This window comes from Diabrotica virgifera, chromosome 8 (genome assembly GCF_917563875.1).
Source record: "Diabrotica virgifera virgifera chromosome 8, PGI_DIABVI_V3a".
In the NCBI taxonomy this organism is placed as follows: Eukaryota; Metazoa; Arthropoda; class Insecta; order Coleoptera; family Chrysomelidae; genus Diabrotica; species Diabrotica virgifera.
Window position 1 is genome coordinate 55901759 of NC_065450.1, and position 17876 is coordinate 55919634.

Genomic DNA, 17876 nt, shown 5'->3' on the forward strand with positions numbered 1-17876 from the left:
AACCTCCACTAAAGGAGAAAGCACCACAAGAAGAAGAACTTTCGCCTTGTCATGGTGATGACATGTGAGCAATAAATTACAAAAAAAGTGTTTTTGTGGTTTGACAGAAGTTTGAATTTTTAAATGTCAAAATGGTGCAATGGTGCATCTCACTCGCACTCACATTGGTAGCTGCGTCAATATGCTCCTAGCGCTCATTGTTAATAATTAAAAATAACCCCTTAGTTTAGTAATAAAATAAAAACAAAAATTTCTTCAGTATCTTGTAGGGGGGTCGTTAAAATTTTATTTGGTGACTTTCGGTCTTTCTCGTGACTTTCGGTGACTTTCTCGTCACTTTCGGTGACTAATATAATTTTTAACTGAGTTATTAAGCCTTGAAAATGGTCATTTTCGTATTTTGAAATAAATATAACAATAAACAAGTATGAACAATAAATTTTACAGAAAAATCACAAAAGACCTCTTTTGACCTTGCTCCGAATGACCCAAATGATGTAAAGAAAATTGTCCTAAATGAATTTTTTTTGTGAGTTTGTTTAAAAAAGTTGTTTAAACAATTTTTCGACCACAGTACCATCTGACACCCTGTGGATTCGTTATAAGGACCTCTTTTTGAGTAAGTTTGTGCAAAAAAATCGAACTGGAATAATTTACCTGTCGGAGGCGAGGGTACAGCCTAGAATATAAATATCACAATTTGAACATAATTATTTCCAGTAACATTTAATTTCTAGAATGATGACGCCATCTACGCTTTTTTAAATGAGAATAGGGGTCATGTGATAGCTCATTTGAAAGGTAATTCAATTTTCAATTCAGTAATATAAACATTAATATTATTATTTATACAGGGTGTCCAAAAAATATTTTTGAATTAAATTTTTTGACAAAAAGAAGAATGTGTGTAATTTATTTAACTCATAATACATTTTACTCCTATCAGAAAACAGGAAATAATGTGTATTTGACAAATAAAAATATTGTTTTTTGTTTAAATTCAGTATTAAAGCAGCCACCCACCTTCCTCTTGCAACCTTTGCCACTTCATAACAGCCAGATCAGTACCGTTGATTCTGTAAAATTTCTTGGTATTTTTTTAGACAGCAACCTCAAATGGTCCCTTCATATCGATTCGTTAAGTAAGAAACTCGCCTCAGCTTGCTATGCAATACGATCTGTCTCAAGGGAACTCAATTTAGCATCTTCTAAAATAACATATTTTTCGTTGTTCGAGTCTCATCTTCGATATGGTCTTCCTTTTTGGGGTTCTAGTACAGCTGCTCAATTTGATGTCATTTTTAGATTGCAAAAAAGAGCAATAAGATATTTGTTAGGCCTCAGAAGATCTACACATTGCAGAAGTTACTTCAGAGATCACGAAATTTTAACACTTCCATCTTTATATATTCTAGAAACGGTTTGTTTAATTCGTAAACACCTTCATGTCTTTCCATCAAGGCCCAATCATCTTTACTCCACCAGAAATTCAATCTTTGATATTTATTTACCGATTCCATCCACTGAGTTAGTAAAGAAATCTATATTATATTCCGCAAAGAAACTGTACAATCATCTTCCGTTACAACTTAAATCTGCAACATCTTTCCCTAAGTTCCGAAAAATGACAACAGCCTATCTATCCAAAAGACCATATTATTCAATAGAAGAATTTCTTAATGAATAACTAAGAAAATTGGGTTCCATGCGCAGTAGCATAAACTTGTCAGTTCCTTATGTTGTACCTATTTTATTTTATTTGTTGTATGTTCAATTTGCAATTTATATATATTTTGCAATAAATTGTTTTTGTCTTGGCTTTTATATCTTATACTGTACATTGTTGACGATTTATCTAATTTTAGTAGTTATTTTAGTTGTTATTTGTTATTTATATTATGTTTTTCTTTTGACTGTATGTAAGCTTTGTCCATAAAATTGTAAAAATTTTCAGTGGCAATAAAGTATATATTCCTTTCTTGACAGTTTGAACATTTAATTTAAGCTAAATGCAATGATTATTTTTCAAATAAACATTTTATTCTGTTTTATGAGAGCAGTAAAATGTATTTTGAATTAGATAAATTACTTGCATTCTTCTTTTTATGTCAGTAAATTTAATAAAAAAAATAAAAAAATTTGGGCACCCTGTATAAAAAATTATGTTATTAGTTCTCTGATGTTTGGGAAAAAGGGCTTAAGTCATAAAATCAAAGTTTACAGGGGGAATACTTGAATGTTTCAAAAATTGTTATAAATCGCACATGTTACCTTTAACCAATTTAGTACAACAGTACCATTCAATTTACCATAATAAAATGATAATTATAGCCAGAAGACGATTTTCGTAGATTTTTAATATTTTAAATGCACTTAAGACATATAGATCTTACTATTTACTGACTTAAGACCTACTGACCGCGACTTTTCTATATCTATATTTTTGTGTATCTACCATTGAAAGTGATTAAAATGGATTGGTAATTAAAACCAAAACAGCATTAAATATTTTACTGACAAAATATTGACAAATGAATATGTTTTTTAACAAATAATTATTAATAAAAATAAAAAAGTAATATAAAAGTAAACCAGATCTAGAAAATAAAAATGATTATTATACCAAAAGTCTTTCAGATCTCTGGATCTATTTCCTCGAGATCCGGATCAATTTCCGGTATATTTAGAGAAATTGGAAGATCCCTGTAAAATTGATGGAATACCGGAGGTATTAAATCAATTAGATCTAGTAGATCTTTCTTTTTTTATTTTGTGATAGGAAGAGGACCCGTGTACGCAGAAGTGACATTAATTGTGTGACCGCGACCTCTCCTTCTTAACGACATACGTTTAAAAGGTGTATCAGATTTTAGTGATGTACTGTAATCGAATTGACCGAATATCCGGCCATAAATCAACCATTGGCACTCACGCCATAAAAAACGCTCACCGCTGTTATTTTTGTGTTTTTGGACTAATGGACCCTTTAAAAGTTCTGCGAAGTCCAAAAATTCGTTTTGTTCCATTTCTACTATTTTAAATTTATTACTGGTACATCTAATTAATGTAGACCAGTCGTGAGGATGGGCTATTAAAGTAGCACTCTTTTTTTTCTTTTTTTCTATTAAAGAATGATCTGCATCACATTCCATTCTGGTGTGGCCGGGTATTAGAAATTTGTGGTGAATTTCTTCTATTGTATTTTTCTGTTGTAATAGATAGGTAAACATAGCGGCTACGTGTGAGTTCTTGTTCTGTCCTCCACATGTGTCAGAGTATAGAACAATTTTTTTGACTGAATCTGGTAAATCCATTATTTCTTTATAGAGACACGATGCAATTTCGTTTGCGCCACGCTTGGCTAAAGTTTCGTGCCATAAATAACAAGATGCCTTGCCTGTAGCGCAATCGTGAATGGTCAAGTTATATGTCCAATACAACCTTTTGTAAAATGCCACAGAGGTTTCTAGATCTGGCGTTGGAAGACACTGCTGTAAATCAAAGGTGTAGCATTTAATGGATGGATCAATCTGAGCTCTTGCTTTGTCCTCTTTCTTTGTGTTATACGCTAAGTCTGCTGCCTCATGATGTGAATTGGTCTCTTCCACAATCATCTGTTTTTGTTCCTCATTATCACAAACTTCCAGTTTCATCTTGTATACATCACATTTGTGACACGTATCAGTTTTTCTTTCTTTAAATTTTAATTTCATTTTGTGAAATTGTTCCTCGTATAGGGTCCTAGAAACTGGCTCAGTTACTGCCTCGCGATAAAGTTCATACATTTTTTTCAAACTAAGATGATTGGGAAGATACTTGTTAATGTTGTCTCTGCGAGTATAGTGACTTTCGTATTGCGGGAATGAGTCAATATGATTTATAATTAACTCTCTCATATGTTCGGTTTTTTTGTTTCCAGGTGATTTTCTTCCTCGTTTATCTGCATCTGTAATACCTGATCTGTGGTTACCTTTGTTAGTTAATGCAATTCTTACAAATTTCTCCTTTTCATCTAAAATATCCATAAAACACGTTTTACATACAACACGACGTTCACCTTTGTACTCTAAATGGTATGTATATGTGACTTGTCTGGATTTGGCTGAGTCTTCATTTCTTTTTCTTGTTGTCATAGTATTTTTGCACGTAACTAAGCCACTAATGTACTGTGTCCGCCTATCGTGAGTCCCAAGTGACCAATATTCTTGAAATATTGTCTGCCTTACATCAAAGGTAAAGAAATCTGCACATTTCGATCTACATGGTTTCAATGTCTCTTTTACCATTCTTTGAGCTACATGCTTTCCTGTTACAGTAACATAACTGTCTCCACGATTTTTTTTATCTGTTCTTTCTTTTCGAACAACTCGAACCCAAGGTCCCACTCCTCTTTTTCGTTTTTTAATATTTGTACTTGTGTCACGAGGTTCTGCTACATCTGTCTGGTCTACTAAATTATTAGTTACTAATTCATCTTCTGCTACATCTGTCCGGTCTACTAAATTATTAGTTACTAATTCATCTTCTGCTACATCTGTCCGGTCTACTAAATTATTAGTTACTAATTCATCTTCTGCTACATCTGTCTGGTCTAGTAAATTATTAGTTACTAATTCATCTTCTGCTACATCTGTCTGGTCTACTAAATTATTAGTTACTAATTCATCTTCTGCTACATCTGTCTGGTCTACTAAATTATTAGTTACTAATTCATCTTCTGCTACATCTGTCTGGTCTAGTAAATTATTAGTTACTAATTCATCTTCTGCTACATCTGTGTGGTCTACTAAATTATTAGTTACTAATTCATCTTCTGCTACATCTGTCCGGTCTACTAAATTGTTAGTTACTAATTCATCTTCTGCTACATCTGTCTGGTCTACTAAATTATTAGTTACTAATTCACCTTCAGGTAAAATATAAACGTCCAGACTAGCAATATCAATCACTTCTGTTATTTTTTCCTCAAGTTGTGAATACACAATGTTTCCTAAAATATTTAAAAATGCTGCAAAAATTACTCCAAAGAATTTCTAAAATAATCATACCTTTTGAAATGTCAGTTTGGCAATTACTAGAAGATTCCTCAGCAGGAAGGGTACCCATGTCAACAAATATTATTCCTGTTGCTTCTAATTTCTCCACTTGTGGATTGACAATGTTTTCTAAAATATTTACATGATTAGTATTTGCAATTTTATACCTCGTATACGTTGTACAATAATAGTCATGCATACCTTTTGAGCTTTCAATGTGGTCGACAGAAGCAGTGATACATGCTAAATGTGCTCTATCAATATCAATAAGTACTTCAGTTGCTGTTGTTTCAAGTTGTGTCTCTATATTATTTTCTTCTAGAATATTAAAAAAATATTATTAGTATTTAAAATCGCCTCTTAATAGCCTAATAATACCTGTTGAAATAGCTGCATAGTTGGTCATCGAATTATTACATGGCTGAGAATCATCGTTATTTTCAGTAACGGCTTGATCTGAAAGGAATATTATTCTTATGTTATTTTACTGTCACAATAAAACTTACGAAGTAGATGCAAAACAATAATCTTTAGTTTATGCCAAACAAATTTTAAAGGAAATATTTCAATACTTACCCCTTAAACTACTATGATGTACGAGTGCCATTATCTTTTCAACTCTTTTCATTTTGATAGTAATTTTTAAAAATATATACTATTAATAAACTGAAACTGTCCTATTGTTCAAATAAACTATTTAGGCTGTTAAAAACAGGTTTAACAAAATAATACAAAATGCCAACTTAAACACTTACACAGCACGCACACAGTCGACTGTAGTATAAATACTAAGGAATGTTTATGAGTAATTTGACACATAAGTATGCATCAGATACAAAATATTTGCGGATTTTGCCAATACAACTAAAATAAAAAAGTGCTGTGCTAGAAAATAGATAACTATTTTGTAAGGAATTAAAATATATCTAATGTCCCTATTATTATTTATTATTAGCCAAAACTTTTATTTTTAGGCTTTTTGTATACTTAATATTTTTTTAAAAACATTTACCTATTGATTAAATGACCGACAATAAATTTATGTTATGTTAAACAAGGCTTATGTCAAGACACATGCCTTCTAGATCATATGCCTTCTAGATCATTAAGATCAGCAAGGCTTATGTCAAGACATATGCCTTCTAGATCATATGCCTTCTAGATCATTAAGATCAGCAAGGCTTATGTCAAGACATATGCCTTTTAGATCATATGCCTTCTAGATCATTAAGATCAGCAAGGCTTATGTCAAGACATATGCCTTTTAGATCATATGCCTTCTAGATCATTAAGATCAGCAAGGCTTATGTCAAGACATATGCCTTTTAGATCATATGCCTTCTAGATCATTAAGATCAGCAAGGCTTATGTCAAGACATATGCCTTCTAGATCATAGCAGTTATTCGCCAATATATGGTACAAGAGACATAAATTGACTTAAGTCTTATTGCCATACCATATTGAACAATCATGTTTGTGACTTTTATATCACGGTGAATAACTTTGAATTATAATGTGGTAGACTTAAACCGTTTGTACCAATAAAAAGAGCTGATTTTTTTGGTCCAGAAGGCATCAAAAAAATTTTTTGGGAAATTCTGACTTAAGCCCTTTTTCCCAAACACCAGAGAGTTATATTATTGAATAGAGAATTGAATTACATTTCAAATGAGCTATCACAAGACCCCTATTACCATTTAAAAAAATCATCGATGACGTCATCACGCCCAGATGGGTGGCGTCACTACTATGGTATATATGCCAAAAAGTCATAATTTAAAAATAAAAATTGACCTGTTTCGGGATTTCTTTCTAAAATCGTCCATTCTCGAGAAAATGAATTTATTCCAACCTTTACATGCTCACTGTATATTATGAAAGTCAGAAACTAAAAAAAATCAAAGATTAAAGCTACCTCTATAAGATCCTGAAGAAATTTTTGTCATTATTTCATTAATAAGATATTATTTCTAATTATCAACAATGAGCGCTAAGCGCGTATTGAGGCAGCCGTCAATGTGAGTGCGAGTGAGATTCACCATTGGACGGCCCAAATGGTGCATCTCTTTAGCACTCACCATTGACGGCCGCCTAATACGTACTTAGCGCTCATTGTTAATAATTAAAGATAAAGCTTAGTAATAAAATAGTGACAAAAATTTCTGCTGGATCTTGTACAGGGGGCTATAAACTTTGATTTGGTCACTTTCTGACTTTCATAATAATGGATTTTAACTGTTATTAAGCCTTGAAAATGGCTATTTTTGCATTTTTCAAATTTTAAATCGCGTTAACTCGACAACAATCAATTTTAGAGAAAAATCACAAAATACCTTTTTTTGCTCAGAATAACTCAAATGATCTAAAAAAATTGTTCGAAGTGAAAAAATTATTTTTGTGAATTTGTCTAAAAAAATTGTTTAAACAATTTATCGATCAAGGTACTGCCTGGCACCCAGTAGATTTGTTATAAGGACCTCTTTTTGAGTAAGTTTGTGCAAAAAATTCGAATCGGAGCAATTTCACTAACGGGGACGACGATACAGGCTGGACTAATTTGAACATATTCAGTAACATTAATTTAATTTCTAGAATCGGCTGTTTGTGTGAATCAGAATCAACTTTTACTAAATGGCATTGGGAAGAGTATACTTTTCCTAGTTGGAGTCTACTTTTACTAGTAAATGTTGAATATAAATCTTCATTTTATATTTATAATCAACTTTTACTGAAACCGGCCGTTAGAGTCGACTCCAACTAGTTGGAGTCAACTCCAACTGGATAATCAACTTGAACTGTAACATATATACATTTTGTATACTGTATACTAAATACTACATAAATCGGCGTACGTTTCACTTTCTGTTTTGACCTAATTTGATTGAAAATGAATCATACCGCATGGGAAAAGTTATAGCGGACGGACTATATGTTTCTATATACAAACATATGTATATAAAGCTTAAAAGCTTTGTTTTATTTTATACTATCAAGCTTATAACTAATATTTTATAATAAATAATTATATTTAAACGATTTATAAAGTGCTAATTTGGTTTAAATAAATGCATATACATGTATATTTGGCACAAATAATATATGTATATTATATACATACATGCATATTTGACATAAATAAATGCATATACATGCATATTTCTCACAAATAATATTCATATATATGCGCATATGTCTTACTTTTCAGCTTGCATATTTGCCTGACTCTGCTGATGAGCATGGAACAGCCAATCCAAAAAGCAAGCGGATAGGTATTCATCAAAAGAAAAACTAAAAATTCAAATAGATCAACCATTTGTAATTTCGCAATACAACAAATTTATGTACGGAGTCGACTTGATGGACAAAAACTTTCAAACTGCAGAATAAAAATGCGTGGAAAAAATGGTACTTTCCAATTTGTATATGGGTGGTGGATGTTTGTGTAACTAATGCTGGGACACCAGCACGACAGTATGTAAAGTCGTTCTATCCGTTCTGGTATATTCTATCCGGTACTGGACCTCAAAATATTGCAACAATTCCTGCTCCATCCACATCAACACAGCACCTAATTATTACTGGTGCTCAAAGAAGAATATGTCGTGTATGTTCAAATAAAACTACCAAAGCATACGGTAAATGTGAAATTCCACTCCACGATAAATTTTTCAAAGATTATCATACAAACTATTTTAAGCCTTAAGTAATATAATTAATCTATGCCTGCTTCATTGTCTTAAAAATAAAATAAAGTAAAATATAATTGCATAAAAGTTATTATTTTTATTTTGTACCCCTATGTGCCCAACGGGTCAGCAAGTTTTTCAAAAATCAGTTTTTGAAAAAAATTTTTTGTAATTTTTCAATGCATTTTAGGGTATTTTATTACATTCTTGAGAAAACCATTGATATATTTAGTCCCCTCTTAGTAATTTATAAATATCCCCTCTACGTACGAGCTCACAGCGTATAAACTCATTTAAAGATTTTGATTTTGTAATTAGAGTAGGCAGGGACATATTTATAGTTTTTTAATAGGGGGTGGGATCCTAATTTCCAAATTAAGTAAAACCGGGGCTTGGTTTTGAAATACCTTTGAAAAATATATAGACGAAGCAACGAAGCAGTAAAAAGCCCAAAACCTAGGAATTTTGTGCAGTAAGATGAATCGTCATGGAACTATTTGCATTCGATTAGAGAGAGTGTCAGGCAACTTTGTGAACTAAATTCATCTAGGGCAAAAAATTTTGTGCATAAGAAAATGCATTTTAAAAGTGCATCTCGAAGAGGTGAAAATGAAAAATTTAAAACTTGGGAAATATTGACGGAAATGAGTTGAATTTTTATACTCGGGGGTTTTGGGGATTGCTGAGCACGAATTTCATATCGGCGATGGTCTTCAAGGTACCTGGTGCCCACGGTGGAACTCGTCGCCTAGAGTTTTACGTTATAATCACTAAAAGTCAGTCAATATCCATTAGTCGGGGGTTTTTGGGGTCGCCGGCCACGAATTTAATGTTGGCGATGGCATCCAAGATACCTGGTGCCCAGGGTGGAACTCGTCGCCTAGAGTTTTTAGTCATAATTATCCAAAATCAGCCAAAAACTATTACCTTGGTGGCTTTGGGGGTCGCTGAGCACGAATTTCATATCGGCGATGGCCTCCAAGGTACCTGGTGCCCACGGTGGAACTCGTCGCCTAGAGTTTTATGTTATAATCATTAAAAATCAGTCAATATCCATTCGTCGGGGGGTTTTTGGGGTCGTCGGCCACGAATTTAATGTTGGCGATGGCATCCAAGATACCTGGTGCCCAGGGTGGAACTCGTCGCCCAGAGTTTTTAGTTATAATTATCCAAAATCAGCCAAAAACTATTACCCTGGTAGTTTTGGGTGTCGCTGAGTACGAGTTTCATACCGGCGATGGTCTCCAAGGTACCTGGTGCCCACGGTGGAACTCGTCGCCTAGAGTTTTATGTTATAATCATTAAAAATCAGTCAATATCCATTAGTTGGGGGGTTTTGGGATCACCGGCCACGAATTTAATGTCTGCGGTGGTCTCCAAGATACCTGGTGCCTAATGTGGAACTCGACGCCAGGAGTTTTTAATGATAATATATATTCAAAATTAGTCAAAAACTATTACCCTGGTGGTTTTGAGGGTCCCTGAGTACGAATTTCATGTCGGCGATGGTGCCCAAGGTACCTGGTGCCAAGGGTTGGAACTCGTTGCCTAGCGTTTTATGTTATAACCATTCAAAATCAGTCAATAACCATTACTCGGGGGGTTTTTGGAGTCGCTAAACACAATTTAATATTGTCGGTGGTCTCCAAGGTACCTGGTTCCCAGGGTGCAACTCGTCGCCTGGAGTTTTATGTCATAATTATTCAAAATCAGTGAAAACCATTAATCTGGGGGCTTTGGGGGTCGCTTAGTACGAATTTCATGTCGGCGATGGTCTCTAAGTTACCTGGTGCCCAGGGTGAAACTCGTCGCCTGGAGTTTTATGTTGTAACCAGTCAAAACCAGTCAATAACCGTTACTCAGGGGTTTTTGGGGTCTCTGAGTACGAATTTCATGTCGGCGATGGTCTCCAAAGTACCTGGTGCCTAGGGTGGAACTCGTCGCCTGCAGTTTTATGTTATATTCATTCAAAATCAGTCAATATCCATTACTTCGGTGTTTTGGGGGTCGCTAAATATATTTTTCATTAATAATTTTTCTTAAAACACTTTTATATTATATCCTAAAAAATTACATATTTAAAAATTATTTTAAAATTTTGTCGCTTTTAAAGCCGTTGTCGTTAAATTTTGACACTAATGACATTTATGAAATTTTGACATAATTGGCATTTCAAGGGTAATTAAGTTATATCAGCGATTTTTTGTGTTTTCTGCGGTATTATTTTAATTTTTAGATTTCTAGTCTGCTTTTATATAAAAAAAACAGTGGTTTTTAGAACTCTTTAGCGACGTATTAGTATAATATAATGTTGAAGGTTTACCGTCGAAGGCCGATATGATCAACCAAAAAAGAAGATGTATATGGTGATTTTTCTATTGACATTCTTGGGTGTGAATCTGTCTTTTTATTTTACTGCTCCTGGTTTAAAAACAAAGCATAGTATATAATATGTGAATACCTCCAAGATACACTTTTATGTAGTTCTGTTCTTTTAAAAATTTTTAATTAAATATAAAAAAACATCTAAAAATTGATACCGTATTTAAAGCAATGTAAGTTTTTAATGTTGGTGTTTTGAAAAAGTTATATATTTTATACTTATTAGTTTTGATAATTACAGAATAAATAATAATATTATAATAACAAGCTGTTTAAGATTAGAATTAAAGAAATTTTCATTATCTACAGTCTATAGTTGCGCTGTTTTATAACTTTGATTTTCGAAATTGCGGAAGAGAGACATTTGTGTAACTTCAAGTAAGTAAATATATTATTTTATTTTATTTTACTTTTTTATTAATTTTTTCATTATATTATACAAATAAATTGATTATGAATACGTGCACTAACATTTAATTTAACACGTATTTACCTACCTTGAAGACCATCGCCAACATGAAATTGATGCCCAACGACCCCTAAAACCTTCATAGTAATGGTTATTGACTGATTTAGTTACTGATTTATTTACCTTCATAGTAATGATTATACCATAAAATTCCAGGCGATGAGTTTCACTCTGGGCACCAGGTACCTTGGAGACCATCACCGTCATGAAATTCATATTCAGCGACCCCCAAAACTTCCCGAGTAATGGTTTTAAATGATTTGTAATAATTATAACATAAAACTCTAGACGACGAATTCCACTTTGAGCACCAGGTACCTTGGAGACCATTGAACACATGAAATTATTTTTCAGCGACCCCCAAAATCCTCAGAGTAATGGTTATTGACTGATTTTAAATGATTATAACATAAAACTCCAGACGACGTGCTCCACCCTGGGCACCAGGTATCTTGGAGACCATCGACCACATGAAACTCTTGTTCAGCGACCCCCAAAACCCTCAGAGTAATGGTTATTGACTGATTTTGAATGATTATAACATAAAACTCTAGGCGACGAGTTCCACCCTGGGCACCAGGTATCTTGGAGACCATCGCCAATACTAAATTCGTGGCCGGCGACCCCAAAAACCCCCCGAGTAATGAATATTGACTGATTTTTAATGATTATAACGTAAAACTCTAGGCGACGAGTTCCACCGTGGGCACCAGGTACCTTGGAGACCATCGCCGATATGAAATTCGTACTAAGCGATCCCCAAAACCCCCGATTATAAACATTCAACTCATTTCCACTAATATTTCCTGAGTTCTAAATTTTTCATTTTCACCTCTTCGAGATGCCCTTTTAAAATGCATTTTCTTATGCACAAACAGTTTTGCCCTAGATGAATTTAGTTCACAAAGTTGCCTGATACTCTCTCTATTCGAATGCAAAAAGTTGCATGACGATTCATCTTACTGCACAAAATTCCTAGGTTTAATGCTTCGTTGCTTCGTCTAATAATAAAAACAAATTTCTAAAAAATTTATTAAAACTTAAAATACCGTTTTACAAAATTCAATTCATTCTCTTCCTTCTTTCAGCTAACTTATTTACAATTTCTGAGGAATTTAGACCTATTGTCACATTCCGATGAATACTCATGAGAGCTAATCCTGTAAGCCGCTCGTCTCCCATTCTATTTCTAAGATAAGTTTTTAACCGTTTAAGTGATGAAAAAGTACGTTCAGGTGTGGCAGTAGATACTGGAAGTGTTGCTAAAATTTGAAGAAGTTTCCTAACCGTTGGAAAAAAAATTTCATCACATCGGTCCATAGCTTCTAGTGCAGTAGACGGCTATTCTTGATTGCACCAGTGGTTGTGCCAAAGCTCATACTCACTTACTAAATGTTTTATTTCAACTTCCCTGAGAAATATTTCTCCGATTCCTGCTATACATTTCTTTGCTCTCTCAGTATTTTGGGTGCGATCTGGTAGAAGCAACTGAATTCCTGAAATTGCTTCTTCGTGAGGTTTAAAGCGAGCATCAAGCTCGGTCACTACATGTTCTATAAATGGATAAAATATATTTCGCCGATAGTAAACTTTAGCAGTGTCCCCTGGTATATTATTGCGGTTTAATTGTCTCCTACTTACTCTTGGAACAGTTATATCTGCTGAAATTAATTTTTTTGCTTCCTCAAAAAGATTTGAGAATTCACGTTCGTTACGAAGGTTCTGTAAAGTGATTTTTATTGTTTTTACGTAACTGCAAGAGTCGGTTAAATCTACATTGACTTTTTGTAGCGTTCGGTTTAAGCTTGACGTATAGGAGAAAACCTTCCTTAAAATAGTTAGTGAAACTATAAATTGACTGTTTTCCATTGCGACCTGTAACTGGTAAGCTTGGGTTGCAATTTCCCTTCCAGATTCTTGAAGTTCTTGAAGCACGGAATTTACTACAGGAAACATCTCAGCAAATCTTTCGACGACTGTATGTTTTTCTGTCCAGCGTGTCTCACAAAGCGAGATAAGCGTTGAATGAGGTGCTCCAATCTCGTCCGCAGTTCTTTTTAAAAGTCTATCCCGGAGTGCAGATTGCCGAAAGAAGTTAATTATACTTTTAATAGTTCCGATGCAGTTTCGTATTGCAGGGATCTCGCATGAATGACCCAAAACTAAGTTTAATGTGTGCGCCACACAGTGTACGAATAGTGCTCGAGGATATTTGTCCATGATTATTGTTCTCACTCCTTTAAATCATCCGCTTATCACAGCCGCACCATCATAGCCCTGGCCAACTAAATTCTCCAAATCTAATCCAAACGACTTAAGTTTATCGATGATTATCGTAGCTAGAGCTGATCCTGTTACTTCATCAACGTGGATAAATTCAATGAAATCCTCTCGAATAAGTGCCTTTCCAGAAGAGCAGTCTACATAGTGAAGGCAAAGTGAGAGTTGTTGGTGACGCGAAATGTCTTGAGTTTCGTCGGCAAGTACAGCAAAGAAACCTGATTGTTTCACTCTATTTATTATTTGCTCCTGAATAGCATTTCCACACAAATCAATAATTTCATTTTGAATGACGGACGATGTGTACATAGCCCGAGAATGATTGCTTTGAGAAATAAGGTGATTTTTAAGTACTTCATCACCAGCTTGCGCACGAAAACGAAGTAGTGCACGAAAATTACCGTCATTATGTAGAGGATCTATAATACCGATTTCACCAGAGTCTTGATTTCCTCTCAAAGGCAATTCCTGCCGTCCGCAAAATAAGATTGTGTCCACTATGGCACATAGCCTCTCTCTATTTTCTCGGGCAATTTTTTTATTTTCTTCATTAAACGACTCTGTAAAATCACGAGTTTGACCTTCCATAACGCTTACAAAATTTCTTGCCCGTTCAACAGCATATTTATGATAATTTGTATTTCGATGATGTTCCATTTTTCCAGAGCTTTTTTCCAGTTATTAAATGGTTTTGTGACAAAACTTCCAAGTTTTTGATCACTGCGACCACCTTCGGTCTGTCCAAATAAAACGCACATTTTGCATAATGATCCTTGTAACATATTTGAATATACTAACCATGGATTCTTTTGGGTCCAATGACGTTGAAAACAAAGTTTTCTTTTACCACAGACGGGGAACTTTAAAGTCTCTGGAGAGGTCCAAGTTTCTTTTAAAACTGTTAATTTTTCTTCGTCATTTTTTGGATTATTTGATAAATATTTACCAAAATCGTAGTCCATACCAGAATCCAGACCAGCTAAAAAAAATGCTTTAAAATGGTGAGAGATTAAAATTAAAGTAACTTACCATGGCTTGTTTCTCTGTTTCTATCTGAGGTGGAGGGAGTTGGAGCATCCCCATCCGTACTAATATCCATACTCGGCGTAGTTAGGATTTTATCGTTTTGAGGGTTCAGTTCATCATTAGTTTTCCCCTTCTTTGGAAAAAATCCCAAAAGCGACTGCTGTAAAGTTCGTTTCATACTTCTTTCACTAAAACATTAATATTAAGCAATATCCAAATAATAATTATTATATTCTCTATATATACGTAACGACACTGTAGATACTTACACAAACACCACAAAAATTTGGACAAATACAACAGTTTACTGAATTTGTACTTGTATAATAGCAACAAAATAAAGAAAACAATACACAAATCCACATATGCACCGGCCGGCCGACAAATAAGACTGGCACTAGACAGCACTAGACTGCGACTCATATATAGGGTGTCCCAAAAGTAGTGGAACGGTCGAATATTTCGCGAACTAAACATCGGATCGAAAAACTGAAAAATACGTGTTCAATCATTTTCAAAAATCTATCCAACGACACCAAACACCAACCCCCACTACACCCCCTGGAGGTGGGGTGGGGGGTAACTTTAAAATCTCAAATGGAAACCCCTAGTTTTTCTTGCAGATTTGGATTCATTGCGTAAAAGTAAGCAACTTTTATTCAAGACATTTTTTCGAACTGTGGATAGATGGCGCTATAATTGGGAAAAACAATTTATCCTGATACTATAGGTAAATTATAGAAACTGTCTAATATCTCGAGTAATACACTTCCAAATGAGAAACCAAAAAACAGGTTTTTAATAGTTTTCGAAAACCTATCGATAAACACCAAAAATGACCCTCCAACCCACCTCCTGGAGACGGGGTGTGGGTAAATTTAAAATCTTAAATAGCAACCCATACTTTTTATTGCAGATTCGAATTCGTCATGAAAAATTAAGCAACATTTATTCGAAACATTTTTTAAAATTGCTGATAGATGGCGCTAATAAATCGTATTTTTCCAATTAAAGCGCCATCTATCAACAATTCTAAAAAATGTCTCGAATAAATGTTGCTTAATTTTTCATGACGAATCCGAATCTGTAATAAAAAGTGAGGGTTGCTGTTTAAGATTTTAAAGTTACCCCCCACCCCACCCCCAGGGGGTGAGTTAGAGGGTCATGTTTAGTGTTATTCGATAGGTTTTCGAAAAGTATTAAAAACCTTTTTTTTAGTTTCTCATTTGGAAGTGTATTTCTCGAGATATTAGACCGTTTCTACAGTGCTAGTCAAAAGTCCGTACCCCCCCTCGTATCTTTTGATCGGTTATACATATAATAGTGAAATTTGGAGTGAGGAAATAAACGGACGTACGCTTCTTAACTAGTCATGACAGGTGACGTAATAGTGACAGATGACTTTACAGCGCCACTGTGACAGATAATTTTAAATGGGACCTTATGGCAAGTGACACCTCATTTGAAAGGTATTGAAAATATCTCTTCAGTCATACTAATTTTTTTGGGTTTCAGTTGATTTTGATTTTGGTGAATAAATGAAATAAATATAAGTTTGTAGTTTCGCATTTAATTCTTAAAAATTAAAATGTCCGCCCATGGTTATTTTGTCAAAAAAGTTGACATTTTTCAGCTCTCTAGTAGTTTTTACGTCAACGTCAACCTTTTTGACAAGTAACCATAGGCGGAGGTTTGAATTTTTATTAATTAAATGCGAAACTACAAGTTTATATTATTTCATTTATTCATCCAAATGAGCTTAAACTCAAACAAAATTAGTATAGCTGAATAGGTATTTTCAATACCTATCAAACGAGGTGTCGCTTACCATAGGGTACCATTTAAAATTATCTGTCACAGTGGCGCTGTAAAGTCATCTGTCACTTTTACGTCACCTGTCATGACTAGTTAAGAAGCCTACGTCCGTTCATTTCCTTCCTCCAAATTTCACTATAATAAGTATAACCGGTCAAAAGATACGAGGGGGGGTACGGACTTTTGACTAGCACTGTATAATTTACCTATGGTATCAGGATAAATCGTTTTTCTCAATTAATGCGCCATCTATCCACAGTTCAAAAAAATGTCTTGAATAAAAGTTGCTTACTTTTACGTAACGAATCCAAATCTGCAAGAAAAACTAGGGGTTTCCATTTGAGATTTTAAAGTTACCCTCCACCCCACCTCCAGGGGGTGTAGTGGGGTTTGGTGTTTGGTGTCATTGGATAGATTTTTGAAAATGATTGAACACGTATTTTTCAGTTTTTCTATCCGATGTTTAGTTCGCGAAATATTCGACCGTTCCACTACTTTTGGGACACCCTGTATAACCACCGTTCAGTGATAGAATAAGTTGGGTCACTCTCGATTTAGCGCCGGTTTACCTGCCCCCGTCGTCTCACGCCCCGTACCTACCAAATTCTCTCCAGTCAGTCCTCTCAAAATTTCTATCGTTCAGGCACCGTTCAGTGTATTTGCGGAGCGTTCAATATAATTTATGACTACCGGCAAAAAATCTTTCGGCGAGAGCCGAGATCAAAAGAGTGAACCTACTATTTGGAATAGGTGTACGGTGATATAACTACTAATAGCGTTCTAATTCTAATAGGTATTAGTTTATCTGTATCTACGCTGCTACTGCGGACCGACAGCATCCGTGCGCTGACTCATTAATTTATTTTTATTTTTTATACATGTAATGATATTGGATTAAAAGTAATAATTTTGCATGGACTGCAAGGAGGGGGTTTGAACCCCCTAAACCCCCCCATAAATACGTCCCTGAGAGTAGGTCCTCTTTTATTTATATTCTTAAAAGAAATTAATTTTTGCTGCTTAACAACGTTTACAAATAATATTAATCAATGTATGTAATCAAGTAATTTTTTAGACAGAATAAAAATTATTTTTTAAATATTTAACTAAGTTAACACTGCCATCTATAATCCGAGAACATTACAAATGGAAAGAGCAGTACAGTATTCTGAATAATATTT

At 34.3% G+C, this 17876-nt stretch overlaps 1 protein-coding gene across 1 annotated transcript; it reads right to left on the bottom strand.

Annotated features, from left to right (window-relative positions):
- Positions 1-2765: 2765 nt before the first annotated feature.
- On the bottom strand, positions 2766-15058 carry LOC126890160 (uncharacterized). The gene is made up of 6 exons (XM_050659011.1): positions 14884-15058; positions 12960-13127; positions 5415-5492; positions 5238-5354; positions 5049-5165; positions 2766-4990 (listed from the first exon to the last, which is right to left on the bottom strand). Exons 1-6 carry the CDS (start codon positions 15056-15058, stop codon positions 2766-2768), a joined length of 2880 nt encoding a protein of 959 aa, XP_050514968.1.
- Between the last annotated feature and the right edge of the window lie 2818 nt (positions 15059-17876).

What these genes read in the sequence shown, in the direction of transcription:
- LOC126890160 (XM_050659011.1), bottom strand. Translation starts at nt 15,058, where the DNA reads ATGAAACGAACTTTACAGCAGTCGCTTTTGGGATTTTTTCCAAAGAAG. An exon ending in AAACAGAGAAACAAGCCATG is followed by an intron (nt 13,128 to 14,883) that starts GTAAGTTACTTT and finishes ATCCATTTATAG; the next exon opens with AACATGTAGTGACCGAGCTT. An exon ending in CCACATTGAAAGCTCAAAAG is followed by an intron (nt 5,166 to 5,237) that starts GTATGCATGACT and finishes TAAATATTTTAG; the next exon opens with AAAACATTGTCAATCCACAA.